The 27339-nt window shown below is 59.9% G+C and overlaps 1 protein-coding gene across 9 annotated transcripts in view; it reads left to right on the forward strand.

Annotated features, from left to right (window-relative positions):
* Positions 1 to 27339, forward strand: part of MPRIP (myosin phosphatase Rho interacting protein) — a 129687-nt gene that overhangs the window by 67122 nt on the left and 35226 nt on the right. For 8 of the 9 annotated variants that reach the window (XM_067717662.1, XM_067717659.1, XM_067717658.1 and 5 more), the window contains exons 4-7: positions 13160 to 13311; positions 17843 to 17927; positions 23022 to 23244; positions 24403 to 24562. In XM_067717662.1, the coding sequence (XP_067573763.1) occupies positions 13160 to 13311; positions 17843 to 17927; positions 23022 to 23244; positions 24403 to 24562 (620 nt within the window). Of the gene's footprint in view, positions 1 to 13159; positions 13312 to 17842; positions 17928 to 23021; positions 23245 to 24402; positions 24917 to 27339 lie in introns of all 9 variants that reach the window. The other variant, XM_067717656.1, reaches the window with a different exon arrangement.

Genomic DNA, 27339 nt, shown 5'->3' on the forward strand with positions numbered 1-27339 from the left:
CAGTGTTACCACGAATAAGGCAAGTCTGAGAAAGTGTTACAGCGGAGAGGAGCTAAGGTGACGCGACAACTGCACATCCTGTGGGGTCTGGGACAGAAAAGGACGTGAGGAGAATCTAGGGAAATGTGAGTAAAGGATGGACTCCAGTTAACCGTCCCGGATCAGTATTGGTTCCGTGACTGTGATGAACATACCACACTGATGTGAGATATTACTAGGAAGGGGAACCGAGAGCTCTCTGCTGTCTTCACAGCTTTCTGTAAACCTAAATGTATCCTAGAATTAGAAGTTCATTTTAAAAATAAAAAGGAAGAAGCAGTACCAAAGAAACTGGGAGAAAGAGGAGGTTTCTCCAGGCCAGGCAGCTGGGAAGGGCCGGGAAATGCAGTGCCTCTGGAGCTGCCCTTGGAGGGCAGCTGGAGGAAGGGGGTACCCTGACCACTGGCAGGGAAGCCCGGGCTGGTGTCCAGTGCAGGACGGGGGGCTCAGGTCATGGGAGCAAAGCCAGAAGGTGGGTGGGCTCAGGTCACAGTCGGAAAGTACCACGGGCTTCGCTCATCCCCTGCTGCCCTGGGCACCTGCTGCTGTGACCTGGTGTCGGGAGGCCAGTGACGGTGGTGAGTCTGAGGCTGCACTGGGAACGGCTGTTGAGGCGTAAACTAGCACCTTCTCAGGACTCCTTGTACTTTAGTTACTAGACTCTCCTTCAGACTCTTTGCCTGATTAAATCAGGGCAGCAGGACCGGAACGGGGCTTGAGGCTTACTCATCCATTGGCACCGGGAGGACTGGCGCCTTCCCACCTTTCCACGCGTGGGCATGGCGGGTCCCCCTCGTCCTCTGTCCTCACTCCCACTTCACTCCCCACCGTGGCCCTTCACTGCCACCTCACACATTATTGACTCCGTCCACCTGACTTGTTTGACTCTGAGACCGCACGGTCAGCTCGGTGAGGACAGAGATGGTGGTCAGTTCTGTTTGTCGCTGCGTCCCCAGTGCCCACAGTGGAGCCCGGCACAGAGTAGGTGCTCGGCGAGTTCCTCCTGAGCGGCAAATGCTGTTGGGAGCGGCGCTTTGCCTTTATCTACAGTGGAGGTGGTGCCAGCCCCAGGTTTATGGGGACAAAATGTCCATTTATCAAGGGACCCCTTAGCGTCTGCATGTCCTCGGCTCCAGCTGAGCTCCACACCTGCGGCTTCTGCCCCTGAGCCTGGCTCTTCCCTGGGCCTTGCCAGACCAGCCTGGTCCTGGGCCACAAGAGGCCTTTTAGACTTGGCTCCTGCATTCCCGGCCTCCTTCCCTCCTCCCCGTAGGCTCTGCTCATGCCTTTACTGCAGTGCTGAACTCACCGTGGTGGTGCTGTGTCCCCGGGGCCTGGCGTCCCGTGTGGATGCTTGTCGAGTGGATGCTTTCAGAGACGAGGCCCTGTCCTGTGTCCCCAGCCCCTCCGCCCCAGCCCTCCTCCTCTAGGCTCAGCAGCCTGGGCGCCTTCAGTCTGCTCCTGTGGGACTCATCTCAGGAGCCTGTCTGCACCGCTTGCCACTCCTATGAACCAAGTTCTGTTTATCTCTGGTCTTTGTCGAGTCCTGACTTAAGCGCGTCCCATCCCTGAAACACCCTCCACTGGAGCAAGGTGGCCTCCTCGGGCTGCGGCTGCGGAGCCTGGAGCGGCGTTTCAGAGCAGCACATGGGGGCTGAGGGGTGAAGGGGGGACAGCTGCTGGCTGTGTGAGCTGCAGCGTCCTGCCCCGCCCCCATCCCACACATTTCTGTCAGGGGCGCCAACACTAGCCTTTCTACTCCCCCCTTGCCACGTCCTTCCCCTGGCTCCAGGAAGCCACCTGGTGGCCCTGGGCTTCATGGTGCTGCCCATGGGCCGTGTGACCCCTGTGGGTCTGTGCTCCCTTGGGCCGTGTGACCCCTTGTGGGTCTGCTTCCTTGCCCACTGGATACCTGATGTCTCAGGCCTCCTGCTCTGATGGATGTGAGTCTTTGCCAGAAGGAAACTGTCTCTGCTGAGAAGTGATAGGGCTGGGGACAGGGACACTGGCTCCATCTCCTTTACATCTCAGAAGAAAGTGGAGTTCAAGTCCCTTTCTTGATGTGTGTCCTCCTCAGCCCCCCAGCTCTGCCCCTCGGGACTGTTTCTGCTCTGTCTTGCGCCCCTTTCCTGCCGCACTCCTGCCCCAGCAAGGCTCTGCTCTCAGCCCTGAGCTGCCTCTGAGAGGCCTTTCCAGCTCCAACAGTCAGATGGTCCTTGGGTTCTCTGTCCCTCCAGCTCCCCTGATCTTTAGGTACCATCGTATGGGGGACCTCTCCCAGAGTTGCTGCCAGAACTGTCTTGTGCCCCAGGGGTGGCCGTAGCAAAGGCTGTGGTTGGCAGCTTGCTTTCTTCATGAAGCCAGCTGGTGACCTTGCCTTCCAGCCAGCTGCTGACCTCCGTCCTCTGCTGTCTCTGCCTTTCCTGCTCCTGCCTGTCTGAGTCCCGTCGCTTGTGTCATTAGCCTAAAAGGGTCCATTATCTATGAAGGCGGGGGATAGAATTGCCCGTGAAAAGTAGCTGGAATATAAGCCAAGTGCAGAAAAGAAAAGAAATTCAGTTCTTGAGTTTAGCATCTTGTCCAGGGTCAGAGCCACAGTCAAGCGGTCTCCCTCTCCTGGGCCCCCCTCCGCAGCAGACCACGTCCTCGGGCCCTGCAGGCTGTGGCCGCCTCGGGCCCCTTTGTTCCAGTCCTACCAGCAGGCCTGCCCTCTGGCTTCCGTGGGCCAGACCCTGCTCGTCCCTGTCAGGTGACCTGAGCGCTCGCTTTCTCCTCCACACGGCCTCTGCTGGGGTTCTGTGAGCGCGTCGCCTCCCCAGGCGCTCCCAGCCCCATGCCTGCTGTCCTTGTATTCCTGTCACTTACCCCTACTTGAAATGGGATCGTTCTTTGTTCTTTTTATTTCCCTTCATCACCACGAGAGTAAAGTGAACTTTTGTAAAGGTGACATTCTGTCTGTCCTGTTCTTACCTCTGTCCCTGGCACAAAGCAGGGGCTCGGTAAACACCTGTTGTCTGAATCCAGACTTTTGCCTGTGCGTTCTAAGGTGACCCTGGGGTCTTTCAGGCAGGCCTCAAGGGCTTCTCCTCTCTCCCTCAGTAGATGTGATTATAACTGTCAAGTGGATCTGGTCAGAACCCAGAACTTAGGCAGGTGTGAGTACAGCACCAGGTGTGAGTCAGGCAGGCAAGGACGTATTTCCTCCAGCAGTGTCCTCGGTCAGCTCCCAAAGACTGCCACAAGTCTCCAGGAGCAGAGGTCGATACGAGGGACACTGTGCAGGCCCGCAGAAGAACGGGGATAGGGGTGTGGGTGCCGGGCGGGAACCGGGCAAGGCAAAATGTAAAGGTCGGCTTTAGTGGTTCTGCTGATGGGGAAGGAGACTGATTTACTTCAAGGGCTGGAGCTAAGGAAGTGAGCCTCCTGGCCCTGGGGTGGACCCGGCCATTGTGCTCAGCTGCCCCAGTCCTGTTGAAGTCAGAAGGCTCACCTGTCCTGGTTGCTCTTTCGTACGTAATTTGTGCCTGAGGTCACCACACCTTCCAGGAAGATAGTTCTTACGTCGTCCAGGTCTGGCTGAGGTGTGGGGCACTGACCCCTGTACGAGAGGGGAGCAGCAGGGTCCCGGGCCCTGTGCTGCCTGTGTGGGGTGCTTCTCCCGCCCCGGGACGAGGATTGGGAATGGGGAAAGGTAGGGGGCTGGGGGTGAGAGGGTTGAGGTCCGCGCCCGTTGTTCTGTTCTGTGCATGTTGGGGAGGGCCTCACAGGAGGCCACTGTGCGTTGGGTGACTTGGCTGGGCTTCATCCATAGAACGACCACTTCCACTCAGGGAGCCTGTTGGCCTAAATGCAGTGTTTCTTTTTGCCTCTTTCCCTGCGTCGGTTACTGCCGTGCGTGTTTTCACTCCCAAGGTGGGAATCCAAGTTGGCCTGGGCACTGTTTCTTGGGGTATATGTATGTGTGTGTACGCGTGTGTGTTCAGATACAGATAACATAAAACTTACCATCTTGAGCATTTTCAAGTGTGCAGCTCAGTGGCATTAAATACATCACACTGTTGTGTAACTATCACCATCATCCATCTTTGGAATTTTTCGTCTTCCCAGATTGAAACTCCATACCAGTTAAACACTAATATTTGTCCTTTTGTGTCTCGTGTATTTCACTTAACATAATGTTTTCAAGGTTCATCCATTTTGTAGCACGTGTCAGAATTTCAGTCCTTCTCTTAAAATATATTTATTTATTTTTGGCTGCGTTGGGTCTTTGTTGCTGCACGTGGGCTTTCTCTAGTTGCGGCGAGCGGGGGCTACTCTTTGTTGTGGTGTGCGGGCTTCTCATTGCGGTGGCTTCTCTTTGTTGGGGAGCACAGGCTCTAGGCGCACGGGCTTCAGTAGTTGCGGCACGCAGGCTCAGTAGGTGTGGTTCTTGGGCTCTAGAGCGCAGGCTCAGTAGTTGTGGTGCACAGGCTTAGTTGCTTCACGGCATGTGGGATCCTCCTGGACCAGGGCTCAAACCCCTGTCCCCTGCATTGGCAGGCAGAGTCTTAACCACTGTGCCATCAGGGATGTCCCATTTATTCCTTTTTATAATGAATAATATTCCATTGTTTGGATAAACCATGCTTTGTTTATCTCAGTGGACACTTGGGTTGTTTCTACCTTTGGGCTCCTGTGAATAATGTTGCTATGTATGTGGGTGTGCAAATACCTGAGTTCCTGCTTTCAGTTCTTCTGGGTATATACCTAGAAGTGGGATTACTAGATGATAAGATGAGTCTATGTTTGATTTTCTGAGGAACTGCCAGACTGTTTTCCACAGTGGCAGCACCATTTTCTCTTCCACCAGCAACGCACCATGGGTTCCAGTTTTTCCACATCCTTGTCAACACTCATTACTTTCAGCTTTTTTAAAAAAATTATAACCATCCTAATAGGTGCAAAGTGGTATCTCATTGTGTTTTTTTGTTTGTTTGTTTGTTTGTTTTGCGGTACGCGGGCCTCTCACTGTTGTGGCCTCTCCCGTTGCGGAGCACAGGCTCCGGACGCACAGGCTCAGCGGCCATGGCTTACGGGCCTAGCCGCTCCGCGGCACGTGGGATCTTCCCAGACCGCGGCACGAACCCGTGTCCCCTGCATCGGCAGGCGGACTCTCAACCACTGTACCACCAGGGAAGCCCTCATTGTGGTTTTAATTTGCGTTTTCCAAATAACTAATGATGTTGCACATCTTTTCATGTGCTTGTTGACCATTTGTATGTCTTCTTTGGAGAAACGTCCGTTCAGGTCTTTAACTCATTTATTTTTAAGAAAATTTATTTTGTTTATTTTATTTTTGGCTGCATTGGGTCTCTGTTGCTGCACGCGGGCTTTCTCTAGTTGGAGCGAGCGGGGGCTACTCTTCATTGCATTGCGTGGGCTTCCCATTGCAGTGGCTTTTCTTGTTGCAGAGCACGGGCTCTAGGTGCGTGGACTTCAGTAGTTGCAGCACGCGGGCTCAGTAGTTGTGGCACATGGGCTTAGTTGCTCCGCGGCATGTGGGATCCTCCCGGCCCAGGGCTCGAACCCGTGTCCCCTGCATTGGCAGGCGGATTCTCAACCACTGCGCCCCCAGGGAAGCCCCTTTAGCTCATTTATTAATTGTCCGTGTTTTTGCTGTTGAGTTGTAAGGGTTCTTTATGTATTCTGGTTATTAATCCTTTATCAGATATGTGATTTGCAAATGTTTTCTTCCATTCTGTGGGTTGCCTTTTTACTCTCTTCATTGTGTTCTTAGATGCACAGAAGTTTCTAATTTTGATGGAGTCCAGCTTATTTTTTTTGTTGCCTGTGCTTTTGGTGTCACGTCCGAGAAGTCATTGTCAAATGCACTGTTATAAAGCTGTTGTCCTTGGTCTTCTTCTAAGAGGTTTATAGTTTCTGCTTTTACATTTGGGTGTTTGATCCAGTGAGTCAGCTGTCATGTGTGGTATAGCAGGCACCTGGCTCTTGTGCAGTGCTGTTGCCGTGCTGGCTGCGTGGGGAGAGCTGTCCTTCCCTGCGCTCCCAGCCCCATCTGAGGAGTAGGTGGGCCTTGGCCAGGAGCCTGAGGGCTGCCCAGCCAGCAGCCAGTCCTGCCCCGCAGGTGTGGGAAGGAACTTCCTGGCATCGGCAGCAAGTGGAAAGGGTCCTTGTGTTTTTTTCTTCCTTAAGAAATAAGTTTCGCTGACCCTACCAATGCCCCGTGAAGGCAAGGAGTTTGCTGGTCGACAAAGCCCAGAACGGGTCATCACCACCATCTCCCCCAGACCACGGCACTTGTGCGACGTTGGGCTCCTCGGCCCTCTCCTCTTCCAACAGCTGCCAGGCTGCCGCCCCAGCGGGCCTGTCCTGCGTCCTGTGGGCCCCTCTGTGCTGAGTCCATGGAGGCCCACGCTACCCCTGGGTGGGCCCAGGGCCGGATCTTGGAAGGGGGCCTCCTGGGGACGGGAGCAGCTGCTCATGTGTCGTCTCCAGCAGACGCGTGTCGTCAGAGCCGGGAGACTGAAGTTGGTCCTCAGGCTGCTCCACTGAGCTGCCCTGCTCTTCCTGCGGTTGAGGCCATGCAGAGGTAGCTGAGGAGCCGGGCACCTGGGCTTCAGTCCACCTGCCGCCCTGGGCCTCTGTCACCTTCCAGGCCTGGGCTGGAGGCCATGGGCAAGGAGTGCTCCTCCCGCAGGACCCTGACTGGGGCCAGGACTAGCTGGCCGCAAGCCCTCCTTGTTATTTTCCACGTTTGCGCAGTGTTTTGTTTTGTTTATAGGTATACAAGTCATTGTCTTTTAGTGTATTCGCAGGGTTGTGTATGACCATCACCACAGTCTAATCTGAGAACTGTTTTCACCGCCCCCTCCAAAGAAGCTCTGCACTCCTCAGCTGTCACCTTCAGTCCTCCCCAGCCTTGTCGTCCTTCTGTCTCTCTGTGTACTCTGGACATGTGTTGTAGATGAGATCATTGCAGTGTCACCACCCCATCTCTTGCAACTTGCTACAGTTCTGGACCCAGGGCTGGTGGCCACAGAGCAGGGCCCTGGGCTCCTGGAGGCGGGGTTCCCTTTCTGGGCCCTGCATCTCCCTCCAGCTAACTCCTCTCCCTCAGGCTCCTCAGCTGTGGAGGACTTGTCACTGTGGCCTTTGCACTTGTGTCCCCTGCTGTCTGCTTAACAAACATGAGATTTGGTAAGATTGGGTATTCCTATTTTATAAATAAAGTGTAACTTCTTCACAAACAAGGCATAAATATTTATGCAATATAAACTTAGATGGGTTGGTTTGTTTCGTCTGTCATTAGAAAATGTGTACTGAAGCTCATTTTGGGCAGTGCCAGCGTAGGTATGTGGAGGAGAATCCAGTTAGTTTTATCCAGGCCCGTGCGTGGACCAGGGACTACACACAGGGCCCTCCCCTCCAGAGGGGACAGGGCGACCATCCTGGCGGTGAGGGAGGTAAGGCAGGCGCTTCCGGCAGGGAATGGCCGTGCAAGAGGTGACCTGTTCAGCGAGTGGCCGCAGTTGCCTAGACCTGCGGGCAGGGACAGGAGGGGAGGCCGGAGTGGTCAAGGACCTCAGACTCGGGGCAGAGGGCTTGGGCCCAAGGCTGTAGGAGCAGCTGAGGTGAGGAGGTCTGGCGAGGCCTGGGCTCTTCCCGGGGAGCTGGCCGAGGAGCCGAAGCCACAGAGCCGCCACTGAACAGACCCCAGGCTCGGGGCTCCCACCTTCCTGACTTGATTCGAGGGGGATGCAGCCCTCACAGCTGGACCCCCTGCTCCAGGGAGCCCACGGGGAGGAGGGCGGGGATGCTGCACCGGGGAGGGGGTCGGTGCTGGGCAGAGGGCAGAGCCCTGCCTCCCCGCACCTTCCCCCAGCTCCCCCTGCAGAGTGTGGCTGGGGAACCAGAGCTAGATCTTCCCCAGGGCCTTAAGATGGGGGCTGACGAGGCACGGAGGATAGGCGTGAGCTGCTCGCCACCCTCGGGTAAACCCCTTGGCGTGGCCCGTCATTTTTAAGAGCCATTTGTTGGTCACCTTAGGGCCAGCAGGCAGGAGGCCAGGCTTTCCCTCCCGTCTCAGGGACAGGATGAGGCCTGGAGGTCCCTCCCGCCCAGCAGGTCAGCTCTCTCCCTTCACCCCGTGGCCCCCTCTGTGCCCCAGGGTAGGAGGCACACGTGGCCAACACTTGCATCCCTTCTTCCCATGGCAGCACTCAGGGGAAATGCAGTGACTTAACGTCTCCTCTCCGGGTCATAAGGTGACTCCATGTTTAACTTTTTGAGGAACTTCCACACTGTTTTCCACAGCAGCTACTCCATTTTACATCTGGAGTGGGCATACTGTTACTCCCACTTTATACCTGTGGAAACTGAGGCTCACAGTGTACAAGTTGCCCAAGGTCACAGAGGTGGTGGTGGCACAGTTAGGATTCTGGTCCAAGGCTGGCGCTCCTCTTGGCCAGTGGGTTCTGGAAACCTAAGGCCCAGAGTCTAGCTTAGCCCCTCCAATCTCTGCGGGGAGGAGGGGGCTGGGAGTGAGGTCGGTGTTTGGCACCAGCACTCCCTCCTGTCCTGGGGTGATGGGCGGTCAGGTGGCAGGTCCCCTGTGCCATAGCCCCTAGCCTGGCTGGCCAGGGCAGTGAGTTGGAGCAGGCAGGTTCACACTGGAGATCTAAGGGGCAGGGAGGGTGCAGAGTCAGGGCTCCCTGGGAGGAGGTCAGGTGACAGCAAGGACACAGACCCGACGCCTGGGGACTGGCAGTGAGACTGTGGGCACAGCTTGGCCTGGGCTGCTCTGCAGGATGGCTGTGAGCCCCCTGTGGACCACGACGTGGAACATGGGGGAAGCTCACAGCACGACTGGGCACAGCTGGCTGCTGGCAACAAGAGGAACGGGAGGAAGGAAGTTCTGCTGGGCGGGCACCTCCTGTAGCCTCTTGTCCACCCCCACTGCTCCGGGGCCCTGGCCAAGATTGGCAGAGGCCTCTCTGAGCTGCTGGGTCCAGGCAGGGGCTTGGCTCACTCCGGGTCCTGGTGGGATCGTGATCTCATGGGTGCGCCTCAAGACCCCTTTTCCAAGAGTCTTTACAGTTTCCTTGGGGAACCTGGGCTTTGGGGATATTCATCTGGAGAGTGCTGGCTGCTGGGCTGGACTGTGGCCTGGGTGGCGCTTGGGGTGGTCACCAGCGCTGCCTCTTGAGAGAAGGACTCATGGTGCGCTAGGCTTGGGGCTCTGTGGACAGCTTGGCGGGAGTGGGAAGAGCCAGGAGACGGCCTCTGTGAGCCTGACCAGCACCTGCTTCTCCAGGGACGTGGGGCTCTGGGGGCGCCTGCAACTGGGTGAGGTGCTCCCCAGGACCACCTCGCTTCTGTAGAGGACTCAGGTCCCACCTCCTCAATCCCAAAGAAAGGATGTGGGCTCTGCTTGGACCGGGCTTGAGTGGCCTAAGCAAGCTAGGACCTCAGACGGTGGGCGGGGTTGGGCTCCCTTGAGAAGTACCTTCCGCCCTTGAGAGTGCTTCTTTGCCCTTGGCTTCTGTGGGTCTCCATTTTCCCCTCTGACTAGGGGAGTGAGGGGTAAAATGGCGGATTCCCATCCCATCTGAGTCTCGCCTTCGAGCTGCCTCCCCTCTGGGTCTGTAAGCACAGCTGCCTGGTGGGACGGTCCTGCTGAAAGGTCTCAAGGGCCCTTCTCTTTGTTTCTGTCCAACTTTCCTCTTCTTTTTCTCAGGCTCTCAGAAGCTCACTGCTTCCCAAACTTCCAGGATCCGGCAAGAAATGGACAAGGGCTGTTTTCCCTGAATGGCACCTGCTTGGGCCAAGGGTGGGGGTGAGGCTGCTGCTCAGGAGTGTCCTGAGTGGGCCTCTTGTGAGCCAGCGAGCAGACGACAGGCAGGAAAGCTGGCTTCTCGGTAGAGTGTGGTCACATCCCCAGACAGAGGCCCTTGTCTTGTGCTCTCCTGCTTGGCCACCTCATTCTTAGAGGATCTTCAGCCCTGTCGCAGCTCTGCCATCTTAGCTGGTGCAGTGTGGAAGCCAGAGGAGGATCAGAGGCCCCCAGATGGCTGGAGGGCCGTCCAGTGACATTGCCGGGTGAGGACTGAACCCATAACTTGGCAACACAGCCGCATCGGTTGGCCTTCCGACAGCCATTCCTTTTTTGGAAAGTGAAATGAGCAAAACTAGGTGATGCCCAGCCTTGGAGAAGGCCTGGATTCCTAACCTCTTGAATTGCAGGATGAGGGCCGGGAGCTTGCTGGACTGGGCTGGTTTCTCTTCTGACAGTGCCAGGGGTGAGGGCTGCATTACAGCCTAGGTACTCGCCCTGGCTCTCCCAGCACCAGGGCTGCCTAGCCAGGAAACAGGTTGTTATATGGAGTGTGCTCTCTTCTCTCCCCAATGCTGAGCATGCAGGTGGGTGTGCTCTGCTCCTGGACAGAGGTGGGGCGGGTCAGACCTCAGCCTGGGACTCCCTGGAGACCCTTGGTTGAGTCTGCCCGAGCTGTGAGTGCGAGAGATGCAGTTGAAGGCAGAGCAGTGAAGGGGCAGGTGCGGGTGATGGGAGCGGTCAGTGAGCGCGCAGCGGTGTGCGGGTGCTGCCTCTTCCCCTGGGTGGCGCTGTGGAGACCCCGAAGGAGCCTTCACGGGCAGGTCCCTGTGAACCTGGACCGGTTTGCCAGTTCTCCCTTCTGTTGATGACCGCTGTTTACTCTCTGCTCCTTCTCCTGCTTGTGTAACAGGATTAGATAATGCCCGCCTTGTGGTAAGCCACATTTAAGGAAGCAGGAAAGAGGTTGTAACTGGAAGATCCTGACACAGAGGTGGTAAAGAAACTTCCATGTCCTTCAGCCCTAGCTTGTTATGTTTTTGCCTTTCATTGGCCTTTCTGAAAGCTTTTCCGGAAGGAGGTAGAGCCTTCGTGTCAGGGAGAGGTTGCCAGAAGTCTCATGGTGCAGTTGGTGAGTGAGTCCTGTGACCACACGGAGCTGCAGGGCCGGCAGGGAAACCTCACCTGGGAACCTACTCACTGTGCAGAAGGGGCCAGTGAGCAGCTTGGTACCCCGAGCCCTGGAGCAGTGGTCTCTAAAGAGGAACGTGTGCCTCCAGGGGGCCCACTACGTGGTCTAGTGAGAAGGAAACTCTAGAACTTTTGATGATGTCTTTTATGGTTCCCATTGAACTTACCTGTGTGTATTGTGTGTGTAACAGACGGGTAACTCTTCAGGGCCGTGCGCCTGTGCCGGCAGCATGGTGGATGAAGGAGGAAGAGCCCCTCTGCTCCTGTCCGGCTCTCTCAGGAAAGGAGTGCACCAGGCGCGCCTGTGCTTTCAGCTTGTGCCTTACTCCTCGTGGCATCAGGGTCCTCCCTGAGGACCTGCCTCATAGAGGCTGTGTGCCTTGTCAGGGCCAGTGGGGATTGAGTGTTCCCGCCTGCGGGAGTCTGGCTCCAGAGAGGGCAGAGGTCGCCACCCAGAGACGGTGCCGAAGGGCACTGGCACGATGCCAGGGAAGGCCCAGTGTTAGACCCTCTGAAGGGAGCAGGGGCTGGGGCCAGGGCAGGAAGTGGGGGAAGACACACTCATCTGGGGTGGGGAACCCAGGCCACCTCCCTTGTCCGCTGCTCCCAAGGGACCCCCTCTGCTTGGTTGAGGACAACCCACCCAAGCTCCCTTTCCCAGCTCAAGGGCCGTCCAGGAGCCCCCAGGAGAGATGCTACCAGGTCACTTCACTCAACAAGGGCACTAGGCTTGGCGTGGGTGTGGCCCCTTCTCATGTCCCCACCTGGGGGGCAGTTCGGAGACGGGACACACTTTGAATACACAGCAAGGGTGCATGCTATTTCCCCGTTGTGGGCTCACGGCCGGCCCTCCTGCCCTGCCACCTCCATTCTGAGCTGGGCCCAAGGAGGACAGGCTGATCCCAGAGGCCCCCCACAGAAAGGCTTCTGGGAGCCAGGGAGCTTAGTCCTTCCCCTGCGGTGGCCCAGCAAGCCCGCGGCCACGTCAGGGCCAGAACTCGGGGAACCCAGTGCCCCTTGGGTCTGGCTCCTGGGGTCGGGCCCCAGTGGATAAGAAGGGAGGTGGCGGTGGGTCAGAAGAGCTCGGGGCCCCCCTCCTCTGCTGGCAGGTGGGAGGGAGGGAGCACGGACGAGGCAGCCCCTAGTCCAGCAGCCACCATTGCCTTTTCTCCCTGCTGCTCCTCCAGGACCTGGGAAGCGCCGAGCACTTGGGGAGGGCTCCGTGGGGCAGCTGGGGGAGCTGGCAGCTGCCCTGGAGGTGGAGGTGGGAGTCGGAGCTGGGGCTCGTCTCCCTGTGAGAGCCCTCAGCGGGGTCTTTGCACCTGGTGTGGTGGCAGCCATGGCCACCTGCCTCCCCCCCCATAAGCCTCCTCATGTTTGGGGGAGGTCCTCACCCTTCCCCTCAGTAGGAACTTCTTAAAACCATCTTTTCTCATTTCTGGGTTTCTCTCCCTGATATCAATGTCTAATAGCCTAGCTGATAGAAAAGAGGGGGGAAGTTGTTATTTGTTCTGGCCCTGGCCAGGCAGCCTGGCGGTGCTCCTCATGGGCAGCCCTGGAGGTGGCCTGCCTGCCCCACAGCCCGCCATCAAAATGTGCTTCTCTCTGGCCCCCTCTTGCCTCTAAAAGTAACCTTGCTATTTTGAAACCACCTCCTCCGGAGCTTTTCTCCCTGCTTTCCTGGATCAGTCACCCTCTGAGACCAGGCTCCTGGCTGCCTCTGTCGTCCCAGCTGTCTTAAAGGAGTGTCTCCTGCCTGTCCCCACCCCCCAGCCCCCCGCCCTCCTCCAGGACTAGCTGGGATGTTGTTCTCCAGTGGGAAGGAATGTCCAGCTGGATATCCTCTGAGAAGAGCAGGCCTGTCACCGCTCCTCCCTGGAGATGGGTCAGTGGGAAGGCGGGCTGTGAGGGCCGGGCCGAGGCAGCGCACACCCTGTCCTCTGCTGTAATCAGCTGTCTGCACAGCTGTGAGAGGTCCAGGTGACTGAGGAGAAGCACAGAGGGTCAGAAAGGACCGTGGGATGCAGGGACACTCCCTGCTGCCTTCCTCTGCCCCCAGAGTGACTGACTCCCTGCCCCATCTTCTTCCTCTCGCAGCCCACAACCCTCCCTCAGGGCACCATCAACATGAACCAGTGCACAGACGTGGTGGATGGGGAGGGCCGCACGGGCCAGAAGTTCTCCCTGTGCATTCTGACCCCCGAGAAGGAGCACTTCATCCGGGCAGAGACCAAGGAGATCATCAGCGGGTGAGTTCGCTCTGCACGTCTTGGGAATAGGGGCTCCCGCCTGCCAGCAGCTCCTTGGACCAGGACTCTTAGGCACGACAGCTGGCGTTGCCCTCACTTTCTGCTCCGTGTGTCTCCTCTTCTGAGTCCCTCTCTTCACCCACACTGGCCTCACCCTCCACCCACCTTTGCTTCATCCCCATGTCCACACACTCGCCAGGCTGCCCCTGCATGTCCTGCTCCCCCAGCGGCCTCCCTCTGCTGGCACTGGCGCATCTTCCCAGCCTCTCTCTGGGCTCTGCGCTCCATTCTCACTGCGCTCCAACCATCTATCGCTCAGCCACGAGGGGCTCAGTTTCCAGAGCTCATCCGACCTCGCCTCCCTCCTGCCTGAAAGCCCCTGGGGCCCTTCTCAGCCCCGCAGCCTTTGCCCCCACCGCCCTGTCCCTCCTTGCTGAGCTGCTTGTCACCGCACGCCCCCTGCTGCCTCTCCCCAGCTCCTCGCCTTCGTTCCCGCCCTCCCCTCGGTCTGCAGTGACCCTCTGTCCCCAAAGCTGTGACGTCTCTGGGAAGCCCTCCACTGCGACGCGTGTGGCTCCATCAGCTGGCGCTCATAAAGGGCGGGGCTTGTCCGAGTGGAGGAGGCCTGTGTCTCCCTCGTGTGCCCCGTGCCTGCCTATGGGAGTCACCGCAGGGTGACCGCACGCACTGCCTTCCTCAGCCGAGGGGAAGGGACAGAGTTCTGGGTCACCTGCTCCCCCAGCATGCCTTGGCAAGAGGCTTGGGGAAGCCCTAGGAAGTAGAGGGGCCCAGATTTTCAGGCAGCCAATAGGCCAGCGGGCTGAGCTCTGAGCCCTGCCACATCTGCCTTCTGGGAGCCCTGCTCCTGGGGCACCTGCCACCAGTCCTGTGCACCCAGCCACACACGGTTCGTGACACGGTTCGTGACACGGTTCGTGACACGGTACGTGACATGGTACATGACAGCGAGCAGGTACCCCGGCCCTGCCGGGAGCTTGGGTGCTGGGTCATGCAGAATCCCGTCGTCCTTTAAGGTGAAAATGAAAAAGTGAACCAGAGGGGTTGGGGGACTGGGCTGATTATTACAGCACAGAAGACAGAGAATTAGAATGTCAGACACTTTGCTTTCAACAGATTGAAGGCTGCTGAGAGCCCTGGCCTGGGGTTCAGGGCTTCAGCTGCAGCCTGCCCAAGGCTGCTGAGTGAGAGAGTGAGAGTGTGGCCAGGAGACCCTGTTCTTGCTGAGGTGGGCGTGGAGCAGAGGCCAGACTCGTGCTGCCAAGGGGCTCAGAGGCCCCCTCCGGGGTGCCAGCTCACCCCAAGTCCTCTTCTCCTGGGCAGAGGCAGGTTTGCGTTTCTGACTCTAGGGCCTAACAGAAGGACCACTTTCACTGCTTCTCCTTAATCCTCGTCTTAGAACCTTGTGGTTTAAGAGTGTAAAGGGTTTTACAAGCCCTCGTTCTGCGGTTGGGAGACTGAGGTCCAGGACATGAAGGGAGCCTAGTCACTCCAGGCGTGAGTGACAGCACGGAGCCATTTGCACGTCCTGGTTCACACTTGCTGCCATGGCCTTGTCTGGCAGGCACGCCTGGCCGAGGTTCCATTGCCCAACTGGATTCCTTGAGGAGATCTGTTCCCCGCCACTTGGGAGCTGGGTCCTAGGGAGGGGTCTGGGTGACGTTGGATGGGAAAGGGGTGTCTGAGGTCCCCAGGATAACAGGGAGCATGTGAGCTGGGGCCCAGGTCAGTGATGTAGTGGCGTGCCATGTGGTCTCTGGCCTCTCTGATGGGACCCTCCGTCAGGCACTTGGCAGGGTCCTCGGCTCAGTCCCTGAGCCCCTTTCCCACAGTCACTCCTATATGCATGTACAGGGCCTGCCATTCCTGTGCAGCGTGGGTAGACAAGGTCATTAGCGGGTGAGATACCAGCTGTGTGTCCTGGGGGTCCTGAGGCTGGAGCCTAGTGTCGTGGCTTGGTGGCAGACCCAGAGCCGGAGCCAGTTACTTGACACTCTTCCCCTCCCCTCATCCTGGGCTGGGCCTCGCTGCTTCCTGCCCAGTGCGAGGGCTCCTGCAACCCTGGGGACAGACTGTGTCTGCATCTTCTCTCCCTCCTCTGCCCTGCCCTTGGCCTCCTGGGTCTGAGCGCCTGGCAAGGCTCCTTGCTGGGTAACCTCATCTGTGGGCTCTGGGGCCCCCACATGGGTCCCTAAAGAGGTGCTGACTTCAAGGGAGAGGAGTAGAGAACAGTCCCTTCTGCCTTCTTTCCGGGGTCTTCTCTGAATGGAGACCCCCGGATGGCCAGAGGCAGCCGCGTCTGTCCCAGAGCTGATGGCGAGAGTCTCTTTCCCTGTCCCCTCACAGCAGGAGGTGCCGCTCCACCTGGCTCTTCAGAGGAGGTGAGATTTGGCAGGAGTTGGCAAGGGGGCTCTTCAGTGCCTCTGGCGGGGCTGGGTCCCAGCTGCCCCTCCTCTCCATACCGCTGCCTTTGAGCTCTGCCCTCAGAGTTGAGGGGCCCCTCTACTGTGTCCCTGGCGCCCACATTCACCACCAGCCGCGTGTGTTCGTTCCCTGCACTCATCTCTTTCCTGGGTGTATTTTAATGTCTGTAACCCATCTGCGTAGCACCAGACACATGCTGCTGGGCTGCTGTGAGGAACCCCAGTACGGGGGACACGGCCCATTGTCTGTGCCTGGACTGGGCATCCCCCAGCCTCTGGCCACGGCACCGCTGAGTGGGGCAGGCCGGGCCCACCCTCGCCCTGCGCTCCATCCCTGAGTCTCCGGGGGCTCCACTTAGTCAGCAGCGTAGCCGCGGGGCAGATCTTCTCTCCTTTCCCGTGAGGCCCTGTCCTGCGAGGTGCACAGGTTTGCCCAGCTCATTAGTGTTGCCATTCAAGAGCGACTGGGCCAGCGTGCAGAGGCTCCGGGCACTCCGAAGGCTCTGCCCCTCCCTGCCACGGCCCCCGCTCCTGGGGCCCTGCGGGATGAGGTGACTTTGCCGGGCAGTCTCTCCTCCCCTCCCCTCCCTTCCCCGGTAAAGCTTGAAGAGGGGCCCTCAGCAGGCGTGGTTCCTTGGTGTGAACTTCCCAGAGGAAATTCAGCCCCCGTGGCAGGCTAGAAAGCAGGTCTCTTAACCCCACAAGCACGCGAACTCCTTAGGTTACCTGAAGGAAGGCCTTGGAGAGTGCTCGTCTGCTGCTGTGCAGATTCAGCCGTGGCCTCCTTTCTTGCTTCGAGGACCACAGGCGCAGGACCTGTGCGTCAGGTCTGCACAGTGCAGGGATTGTTCATTCTCTCAGCAAACTGAGAATGCCCTGCTCTTGCTGGGCTGGGCCTCACCTTGGATGCTGGGATGCCCCACACCCAATCCTGCTCTCCCAGCTGACAGCTGTCAGCAGCACAACCAGCACAGCCCCCTAGGCTGTCCCAGAAGCCGGCTATGACCAGCCTCCACCCCTCCCCGCTCCCCCTCAAATGAAAGAAGCACCTCTGAGAACTAAAGGCCAGAGCCCTTCTCCCTGCCCCAGGCTTGGGGTGCCGGTCATCGCTACAGCCAGGGCCCTGACCGTGCAGACCCTGCCTTGTACAGCAGCTCAGCCAGCGCCACCAGGTCGTTAGCCTAGGCTGGCAGCAGGCCCAACACGGACCCTGGAGTTCTGGGAAGAAGTGGCCCAGTGTCTCCTGCAGTACCTTCCCCTGTGGAGAAAGCACTGGGGCTGCCCTTCGCCACCACACCTCCTTCTTTCCCCTTCCTCCAACCTTCCCAGCTATTACGAAGCTCCAGTGAGGCAAGCAGTGGTCATGTCACGGCCTAATCCAGCCCCTGGCGTCAGAGACCAGGAGACAGAAGCCCAGAGGCCTGGGAGCCACCTGGGGTCATGGTTTGGGGGTGGCAGAGCCAGATCTGAATCCAAGCCTCCTGCCTCATTCCCTGTTCTTCCCACGCTGCCCCGTGGCCTTCCCTGCTGCTGGTCCAGCATGTGGGCCCTGGTATGGGTCCCTGGACAGGGTCCCTGGGCAGCTCTGCTGGGCCTTCCCGAAAACCGAGGTGCCCAGCGCCCTCCCTGTGCAAGTCGGGCCCAGAGGTGAGCGAATGAGTCTGGGAGGTCAGATGCGCAGCCCCCAGAAGTGACCCGCTGTGGGCAAGTTCAGTAGCAGAGTCCCGGGTTCCTTCCTCGAGTGGAGTCCAGGCCCCAGAGAAAGGTCAGTAGTAGAAACAGTGCCGAGTCCTTGGCAGGGGCCTGCGGTCAGGCCTCCCGCCGCACCAGCGTGGAGCCCGCCCCATCTCCAGGCCTGAAGGGCCTCCCCGCCTGCGCTGTGGTCATCGTGGGGTCAGCGCCTGGGAGTGGCCTCGGCTCAGTCTGTGCTCGTCCCGGCTGCGCTGCTGGGTTTCCTGCCCCGGCAGTGACAGCTCTGATCTGAGTGGTGCTCTGCCTTGCTCTGGTGCCTGGAGGCTGGGTGGGCACCGGCGGGGTCCTGGTCCCTGAGAGCAGGGTCTGACTGGCGCTCCCCCCTCCTCTTTCCCCAGCTGGCTGGAGATGCTCACGGTCTATCCCAGGACCAACAAGCAGAACCAGAAGAAGAAGCGGAAGGTGGAGCCCCCCACACCACAGGTGAGGGCGGGGCTGCCAGCTGGCATCCCCTTGGTGGAGCTGGGGCAAAGAGAGTGCGCCCTAGGAGGTTGGGGGGCTTCAGTACCCAGCCTAGAATAGGGCGCAAGGGAAAGGGGTCACGTCAGGGATGAGGTGGCCATCAGCCCTGGGGTCCTTTCCTTCCTTCTGTTGGTCTGTGAGCTGCACACTCCTCTCCGAGCCACAAGGCAGGACCCCTACTGGGAGGGGGTGGCCTGCTGTGGAGCTGCCCCCAGAGGCATCCACCCTGCAGGCAGGGGGTTCGCAGCAGTAGCACAGTGCGTGTCCCTCCCCCTGACCGTCCTGCCAGCTGCTGGGGAGCCGGGAGGAAAGGTTTCAGCTCAGCTCCACTTCCCACACAGAGATGATTCTGCAGACAGCAGGCTGAACAGGGGGGCTGGGCAGGGGGGTCCTAGAGTGTCCCAGCCAAGTGAGGGGCTCTTGAGGGGCCCCACTTATGCTCTGGGTTGACCATAAATGGAAAACACTGGCACTGGCCTTGATTTTGTGCCTCTGCCTCAGATCCCATGAGACCAGAGTGGGAGGTGGCTGGGGTGGTCCCACCAGGTCCAGCCCTTCCGTCCCTGGCTGGCCTGTAGGGGCTCAGGGCACTGGAGGGATTCAGGGACTCAGTGAGCTGATTTGCAGAATGGGCCTGTTGAAGTCTAGTTCTCGGCTACCCGTGTGTGTGGAAGGAAGTACTGGGCCCGTCCTGGGTGCTCAGTGCAGTTGACCCTGGAACACATGGGCTTGAGCTCTGTGGGCCCACTTTATGTGGGTTGTTTTCAATAGTAAATCCTGCAGGACTACACGGTCCGCGGTTGGTTGGAGCCGCGGACATGGAGGAACCGCAGATACAGAGATCCGACTCTAAGTCGTGCTGGATATTTGACCGCTCAGAGGGGGCAGCGCTCCAACCCCTGCTTGTTCAAAGGGCCAACTGTACATGTGATTCCTTTCCTCTCTGCCCCAAACTTTCCTGTTGCTCAGTTGTCTTGCCTGATTGAGCCTCACAGCACCCCTGAGAGTGAACAGGATGGTGATCGGGGGTCCCGTGAGCATCTCACAAGCCCCAGAGCCTGACAGCCCTCCCGTGGAGAACCTGGCTACCCTCTGGGGCTCATCAGTCCCTGCTGGCTCCTCTGGGCTTCCCTGGGTGACAGAGGTCTGGGCAGGAGAGGGAGGTGTGTGCTGGCCCGGTCCCCTTTCTCCTGCACGCCCCCTCAGACTCCCCTGGCCACGCCTGCTCTGGGCTGCTGCACAGGCCCTCCTGCTGATGGAGTGTGGCCCCGGCCTGCTCTCAGCCGATGGTCCTTGTCTGCCTTCTGCCCACCCTCCCCGAAGGGTCCCAGGCCAGCGTCCCCCTGGAAGGTAGTGTCCCTGGCAGGAAGTCGGCAAAATGGAATTGCACGCGTTCCTAGAGACAGAAGGTGGAGCTTCCTGCTGGGGAACAGCAGACACACAGGCAAATCCCCCAAAGCTTCCTGATTTGAGAGAAAACCCCAGGCGGAATAAGGGTGTTTAGAGTTCCATCGCGTTTCCATAGCGATGCCTTGGAAACAGTGTTGGAGCAGAGCTCCTGCCTCCAAATAAGGCAAATACACATACAGAAGGCACTTTCAACCAGGCCGGGGAATTTGGTTGTGTCCCTGCTTCCCAGTTGTCCCTTCCCCTGTGACATCCTCTCCCCGCAAATGCTGCTTCACATTTTGGGTTGGTAGCAGGAGCCATGTGATTGCAGGGTGGGGAGATCACCCTCTTCCCTGAGGGTCTCTTAGAGCCCAGGGTACTGAGGTCCCAGCCTCCTCTGCTCGACCTACGGCAGGCAGGGTGTCTCTTCCTTCTGCCCTGGCTCCCCTGAGCATCCCATTCAAGGCTGCTGATTTCTGGAAGCTGTGAGCCTTCATCAGGGACAACCCCCTGTCAGTCAGTCTCGTGGAGGGCTGTGGGGCCTGTCCAGAGGAGACTTGGGTCCGGGGGGCGGGGGAGGGTCTCTGGGCAGGCCTCCCCTCCGCAGCCCAAGATGCAGCTGTGGGAAAAGCCTAATGCCTTAGGGGCCCCCATAGAGACAAGAACCCAAGACCCCATACCTAGCCTTTTTCTCATGGCCCTGGAGTTTGGGATCAAACCAGCTGGGGGCTGGAGGTGTCCCTTTGCTGCACCCCACGCTCTAGGAACTCAGGCGGGCAGGGGAGCCCGGAGTCCTGTTTCGAGGAGGGTGTCGAGGCATTTGGGAGCTGGGGCCTTGGAGCGTGCAGGCACCCCTCAGGCATGAGGGGGGATGAGGATCGGGCTGTGGGGGAGAGCAGACTCCTCTCTGCCGGGGGCGGGGGTCCCAGCAGAGCCCAGCGCAGTGGGGGCGACAGGCTGGCCCTGACCAGAGTCTCCGAGGCTGGAGCCTGAGAGGCACAGGCTCCCGGGAGCTGCTGCTTGCTCAGGCTGTTTGAGGAAAGACTTCCTGGTAACGAGGTGCCTGGAGAGGAGGAGTGATCATCCACTCAGGGTGTAACCAGCGGCCCTTGCCTCCCTCTCCCCAAAGCCCAGAGCTGGGACTCGGGTGAGGCCAGGGGCCATGTGTCTCCCAGCCCCGTGTGCAGGCCAGGGGCTGGATCCTCTGTCTCCCTACCTGCTCGGGCTCTTGGCCCTTGCTTCTTGGCGTTTCTTCAAAGACCCATAAAACAGCAGACCTTTCTCCATGAGTGAGGCCCCACGTCAGGTCCAGGGCCCGGCCCACCTCAGGCCCATACATGTGCTGTCAGCTGCCACCTCTTCTCAGGTATCTTATTTTCCACTTGGGTGCTTGCTGCCGTACCCACTCTGGGTCAGGACCCTCCTTCTCACTGGGTCCCTGCTCAGTTTCCATGCCCTGGAGGTAGAAAGCAAGGCTTTCTGTGAAACCCCCTCCAGAGGGGCCTGCTTAGCATGTGGAGGCTTCAGAGGTCCCTTGACTGGGGCCTGCCTTCCTGCCCTGCTTCCTCTTTCGTCTCTGCTTTGAAAACCCTTTCTGAGCAGCCAAACAGCACAGACTTTATTATGGCACTGACAGCCCTGGACGTGCAGCTGTCCCAGCCACACAGAGACAGCACCTGGGAGCCTGGGTGTCCCCTCTTTCCTCTCACACAGGCACCAGGGATCTGTGTTGGCGTGTGCCCCGGCACCCTCCCTCCCGTGATGGTGACGCCTGGGGGGTGGGGGTGGTGCCGTGTGGCCCTGGCCCAGCCCCTGCGAAGTCTGCTGTCCACCCAGCTGCGCTGGAGAGAAGCGACTTTACTTAGAAACTAGCCCCTCTCCTGCAAGCCACGGTGGCTTTGTTCCTGCCGGTAGACTGCCCTCCTGTCCCTGCTGACTCGGTGAGGCTTGGCATAGAGGCAGGAGAAAGCAGGGCTACCAAAAGGAGAAAAAAAGCTCCCTGTGGGCCTTGGCCGCCGTCCAGAGAACCCCAGGGCCCCTGTTCTCTGGGGTGAGTCCCCAGAAGTGGGAGCCTGGGAGGGATCTGTGGGTGCAACCAGCCCTGTGCAGGTTGGGGGCCCAGGCCCAGGAGGCAGGTCTGGGAGCGCTTGGTGCTGGGAAATGTGTTCCTTAAGCTCCCAGTCACTGCCCCTTGCATGTCAGGCCTGGAATTTCCTCTGCCTCTTGAGGATCCTTGCAAGCCCACTCCCTACCCAGTGCTGGGCTCACCCCGGGCATCAGAGAGGGGTATGCATGTGCCAGGGTGCTACACTCATGGCGTGGGGCTGAGAGCACTGGCAGGAAGGGCCTTCCATCATGGGCACAGCGCCGCCCCTCCCCCTCAACCCTTTTTGGCGGCCTCTGTCTCCCTTGGTTGTCTCCCTTGGTCCAGCCTCCCCTCCACAGAGGGGACAGATGCACCGAGCAAGGTCTTCAGGTCACCCCCGCCCAGCTCTGCAGGAGGAATCTCAGTGCCACCCTGGGCCCAGCAGAGCCACGCCCAGCCTCTGAGCACAAACCTCAGGTTGTTGGGAGGGGGCAGGGCAGCGGCACCCAGAACGGCTTCTGCTTAGGAAAGCGTCACCGCTGGGGTGTGGAGCAGGGGCCCCAGGGCCAGGCTTCCTCGGGTCATTGGAGCTGGTTCTGTTTTAGTCTCAGGAAACTGTCAGAAACCACACCGTGTTCTTCCAAGTCCACTTCTTCCGTGGTGGGTCAGAGCTCTCGGGAATCTCCAGCTGGGGAGTCAGGTCTGCTAGTGGCTCTGCCTGAATGGGCGGCCAGGTGTATCCTGGGTCTGTGGGAAGAGTCATCCTGGCTTCATCCCACCCAGGAAGCCTGAGACCCTTGCAGAGCTAAGGAGGCTTTGGGCCTGGTGAAATGCCTGCCTCTCCCTTTGGGACACAGGGCGCCTGGGCTTCTTGGTGGCTCCTCAGGGGCGCCCGCACAACGTGAAGCCCCTCTTGGGCCCTTCTCCTGCTCCCGGGGTGCCTGGTGGTGGAAAGTGCTCAGAGCCCCACTCTGCCTCTTACTGGCCGGGCGAGCGTGGGCTGCCGCCTCCTCTCAGCCCAGGCATCCTCCCCTGCGGGGTGGTTGGTGAGGGCCGGAGGGTGCGGCGCCCCGAGAGCCCAGCAGGTGGTCCCTGTGTTTTGGGGAAAGACAGCTGAGATGTGCCTCATTTCTGGGGGCACCCAGAGCCATCCTGCTGGCAGCCCCTCAGCAGCAGGCACCCCAGTGCCCTGGGTGGGCAGGGACTCGGGCCCAGGGCCCGAGCAGGTGCTGCATGGTGGCGGGGGTCCCAGCCCTGCCCTGTCTGGGCTCTAGGCTTGTAGTGTGGAGTTACGGTTCTCTGTGTGCTCTGGCCTTGGACTCTGTGTCTGGCTAAGTACCTCTCGCACAAATGCTTCTCCCTTGGGGCAGCACCAGCTCTGGCCTGGGTTCCCACCTGGGGTGCTAGCTGGGGCTGCAGAAGAGAAAAAGCTTCCAGCCCAACCAGGACATCTCTGTTCTGAGCCTTCCCTTCTGGCATTCTGGGCCTCTGACATGGTGTAGTTGACCTTGGTAGCCAGGTACCCGGGCGGCTCAGCCCGTGTGCTCCCAGGCCCGCACGGACACCGCTCTCCCCTGCAGGAGCCAGGGCCAGCCAAGATGGCTGTCACCAGCAGCAGCAGCAGCAGCAGCAGCATCCCCAGTGCTGAGAAGGTTCCCACCACCAAGTCCACACTCTGGCAGGAAGAAATGAGGGCCAAGGACCAGCCCGATGGGAGCAGCCCGAGTCCAGCTCAGAGTCCCAGCCAGAGCCAGCCTCCTGTGGCCAGCACCCTGAGGGAGCCAGGGCTGGAGAGCAGAGATGGTAAGTGGTGGCCGGGCTGGCCCTCGGGCCCACCTGTCCTGGTGCCCCAGCTGGAAGCACTAGAGTGGGCCTCCCGACAGAGCTGGTTCTGGGACTCGGGGCCTCTGAGCCGATCGTGAGCCCCGGGCCTCAGGCTCCCTCACCTTGTGTCCGTCAGCCCCGGGCTGGGCCTGGCCTGGTGTGGGACCTGGGTCGCTGGCCTCCAGCCATTGCCCTGCCCCTCCCCTGTAGCTCTTTTAGTCCTACCTGTAAAGGAGGAAGACAGCACCTGCTCTGTGAGCCCCAGGCAGGTGTCGTGAGAATCAGGATGCTCTGTAACGAGGTCTGTGTACAAGGGGGCCTCTGGTTCCTGTGTCTCATGGCTGCTTCGTCTTCAAGTCCCCGTTATCTCTGGAAGCCCACTGTGTCCTGAGAGCAGCAGCAGTGAGGGCTGTCTCGTCCTGCTCTGTCCCATTCTGCCCAGGCGCCTGGGTGAAGCAGGGGAAGAGGATGCTGGGGAGGAAATGGTTGGCATGACTGCGCTTCTCCACCTAGCACTTGGAGTTGCCTGAGCAGAAGCGGGGCGGCAGCCTCAGCCTCCCTCGTCCAGGCCCTAGAGGGCTCTGCACGAGACAGGCTGGCTTTTCCCTTTACACCTGTCCAGGCCACTAGAGGCGCATGGACAGTTGGGACCCAGCTCGTTCAGGTGAAATGCATCTTGTACGGGCTCTGGGCAGAAGGTCCCTCAGCCCTCCCCAGGCAGCACACGCCCATCCACATCCAGAACCGTTCACTCCTCTCACTCCTGCCAAGGTGCTTCTCTGCCCGTCCCTCCAAAAATGTACTAAAAGGTTGCGTGGCTAGTTGGCCCCTGGATTCCTCCTTGATGTTCGGTAGGAAGTAGTTGTTGCTGGGACGTCTCTCCTGGGAGAATCCTGCTCTCCCAGCGGAGCCCCCAGTCTAGAAGCTCAGGGAGCCCCTGACAGTCTGTCAGCGGCAGCCCGGTAGGGAGAGGCAGATAAGGGTAAGTTCCTCTCCTGGGGCTCTGCCCTGGGGGGGCCACGCCAGCCTTTGGAGGTGGGAGGTAGAGAGGTGGCCTGTTTGGATCTGCGTGCCTTCTTGGAAAGTCCTCAACCAGAGGTGGCAGCCGGCCCAGCATGTCTCCTGCCCCTCTTCCAGAGGAGAGCACCTCGAGCAGCGAGCGTGTGGACTGTGGCCGCAAGGTCCGGGTGGAGAGCGGCTACTTCTCCCTGGAGAAGACCAAGCAGGACGCGAAGGCCGAGGAGCAGCCGCTGCCGCCGCCGCTCTCCCCGCCCAGCCCCGGCACTCCCACCAACAGGTACAGTGGCTCCGGCCCGCCCTCCCGGGAGCTTGGCCGTCCCCTTCCTCCCCCAGGTCCTCAGCCCTCTGGCCGAACCGTCTGCAGTGGCTCCTTCGGCTCCCTGGACACAGCCAGCCGGCCCCCTACCCACGTGGACTCCGGCAGCGCTGGGGGGCGGGGTGCAGAGAGACCGGGGCGCGCCTCTGCCTTTAAAGCCAGCAGGCAGTATGCCACCCTGGCCGACGTCCCTAAGGCCATCAGGATCAGCCACCGAGAAGCTTTCCAGGTGGAGAGAAGGCGGCTGGAGCGTAGGACTCGGGCCCGAAGCCCTGGCAGGGAAGAGGTGGCCCGTCTGTTTGGCAACGAGCGGAGGTAAGGGCGGTGGGGGGGCGACTGGAGGGCCATGTGCTCGCAAACGTGGGTGCACACTCTCCCACCCTTGCAGCCCCTGCCGTGCACACTCGCATTCTCTTAGACACACACCCACCTGTGCACCCTCACACACGTGCATTCCGTCACATTCTCGTACACCCTCACACACTTCGTTACATGTTTCCTCCCCGCGCCCCCCCCGCCCCAACACACACACACACACACACACACACACACACACACACACACACACACACACACACACACACACACACACACACACACACACACACACACACACACGAGTGCCTGGGGAGAGACAGGGTTTGGAGATGGGCCTGGGCCAGGGCTGGTGGAGGTGTGGGACTTGACTGTGGTCTGAGGGTAGGAGGGCCGTTCCCTCGTTCCCCTGGAGAGTGGGGGGCAAGATCTTGCAAGGTTCCATCTCGGAGGCTCTAGGCCCAGGCCCGGCCCAGAGTGCCCCAGTGCCCCTGCCAGTAGGAGCTTCCACTCCTGAGTCTATAAATGGGGCGTCTGCCCAGCAAGAGGGTTCGCACCCAGCTGCGTGGGCTGCTGGCGGGATGTGAACCTCTCCAAACGATTCATGTTCTGGAAAAAGAAAATCCATAGTTTTCATTACATTTCCAAAGAAGTTGTTTTCTAAGAAAGAGGTTCAGACCCAAGTTCCACAAGTGTCTGTGGAGTGTCCTGCTGCCGCCCTCCCCCTGCCCAAGCCCAGCTCAGAGTTGGGGCGAGCTATGGGGACAGACTGGGTGGCCCTGGGCTCCCCCTCGAGGGGTTGGCTGGGAGCAGGTTGCTTTGCTCTCCTGCTCTCTTGCTTCTTAGCACCACCTGCTTTCCCAAATGTGCCCTCCAGCACTAGGAAGAGAGAGAAGGAAACAAGGTGCCTCAGTGCTGGGGAGGGGGAAGCTTACCTGTACTGGGGGCGCCCTCCAGTGTCTGTCTGCCTGGTTCATTAGTAACCTTGAGAGATGTATGACCACCCTGGTATGCAGGGGCAGAGACGGGGGCGCAGAAGCAGGGCGGCTCCTCACGGGAACTGCCTGGGACAGCAGAGCCGCGACATAAACCCCAGGCCGGACCTGGGAACGGGAGGGCCCTGCTGCCAGGATGGACCCGGGACAGGGCCGAGGCTGTCCTGAGCGCACTTAAGTATAAGTGAATGGACTTGCCAGAAGTATAAGTCAACGGACTTGCCAGATGTAGGCGGCCAGTCTTCTTGCTGCATCCTGGAGGCCCCTGAGTGGGCAGCCACACCTGGTTTGGCGGGGACCAAAGAATTAACATTCAGCGCACCTGCTTGGCTTGGAGTTCCCTCTCAGCTAGCAGCCCAGGCTACACGGCATCTCTGGGGCTTTGCTTCCGCCTGCTCTTCGCTACCACGGGGATGTGCTTTCACCTGGTGCAGGCTGCCCTGGGGCCCCTCCGCGCTGCATCCTAACACTGTCACGTCACTTTCCTACTGACCCCTCATGACATCTGACTGGCTGCTGTCCCTCTCCGAGACCTGCTTTCTGGTCCTGAGTAGCCGCCCCTCCCAGTGCTGGACTGGATTCCTGTCTCTGGTGATGTAGAACAGAACCCCACGTGGGCAGGACGCCGGCCACAGCTACCCAGAGTGGCAGCTGCCCGGGAGCCCGACTGGGGGGCCTCAGGGGTGGGTTTCCTGACGAGCCCTGGCCCGGAAGTAATCCTTCTCGGATGGCGAGCTGCTGCCGACTGAGCGTGGGGGGCCCTGGCCCTGGTTGAACTGCTGGTGACTGACCCCAGAACCAGCTGCCGGCGGTCCTGTCTGCGCCTTGGCTGGCAGCCTGGAGAGGTCGGGTTCCGTCCCATCACTGGCCCACCTGGGAGGCCTTTGCTGTCACACCTGCAGGGCTTCAATGGACCCAAGTTTCAAAGGCCCCACTTGGCAGAGTCCACCGTGGCTGACTCCCTGGCAGGTGGCGCCGCCCTGTCCGCTCCTCTGACCCCCTCGCGGCCATGGCCGGCTCGCAGCATGCGATTCGCCTGTGCCTTGCCGGGCGCTGCTCCTCAAGGCCTTCCTGGGGCTTTCTGGTCCCGGGGTCAGTTGGAAGAGCTCTCGTTCTGCATGTGGCGGCACCGAGGCCTGTGAGCGGGCCTGGAGTGTCCTCTAAACCCGGCAGGTCGGTTGGGGACAGGCCACCTCAGCCGCCCGGCCAGCCCGAGCACCCGCGAGAGCTCCCCGTGGTTCCCAGGCCCTCCCGCCGCCCCGGCTTCCCGCGCTCGCTCGCTCCCCTGCTGCCCCTAGGCCGCACCGCTGCTGGCCCCACAGGCTGCCTGCGGACAGCTCTGTCCTTGGAGGAGACTCCGCGGGAGCTGAGAGCGCCGCAGGCCCTGGCTTCACAGGGAGCCGGGTCCCCAGGAGTTCTGCCTTCCTG

This window comes from Pseudorca crassidens, chromosome 19 (genome assembly GCF_039906515.1).
Source record: "Pseudorca crassidens isolate mPseCra1 chromosome 19, mPseCra1.hap1, whole genome shotgun sequence".
Lineage (NCBI taxonomy): Eukaryota > Metazoa > Chordata > Mammalia > Artiodactyla > Delphinidae > Pseudorca > Pseudorca crassidens.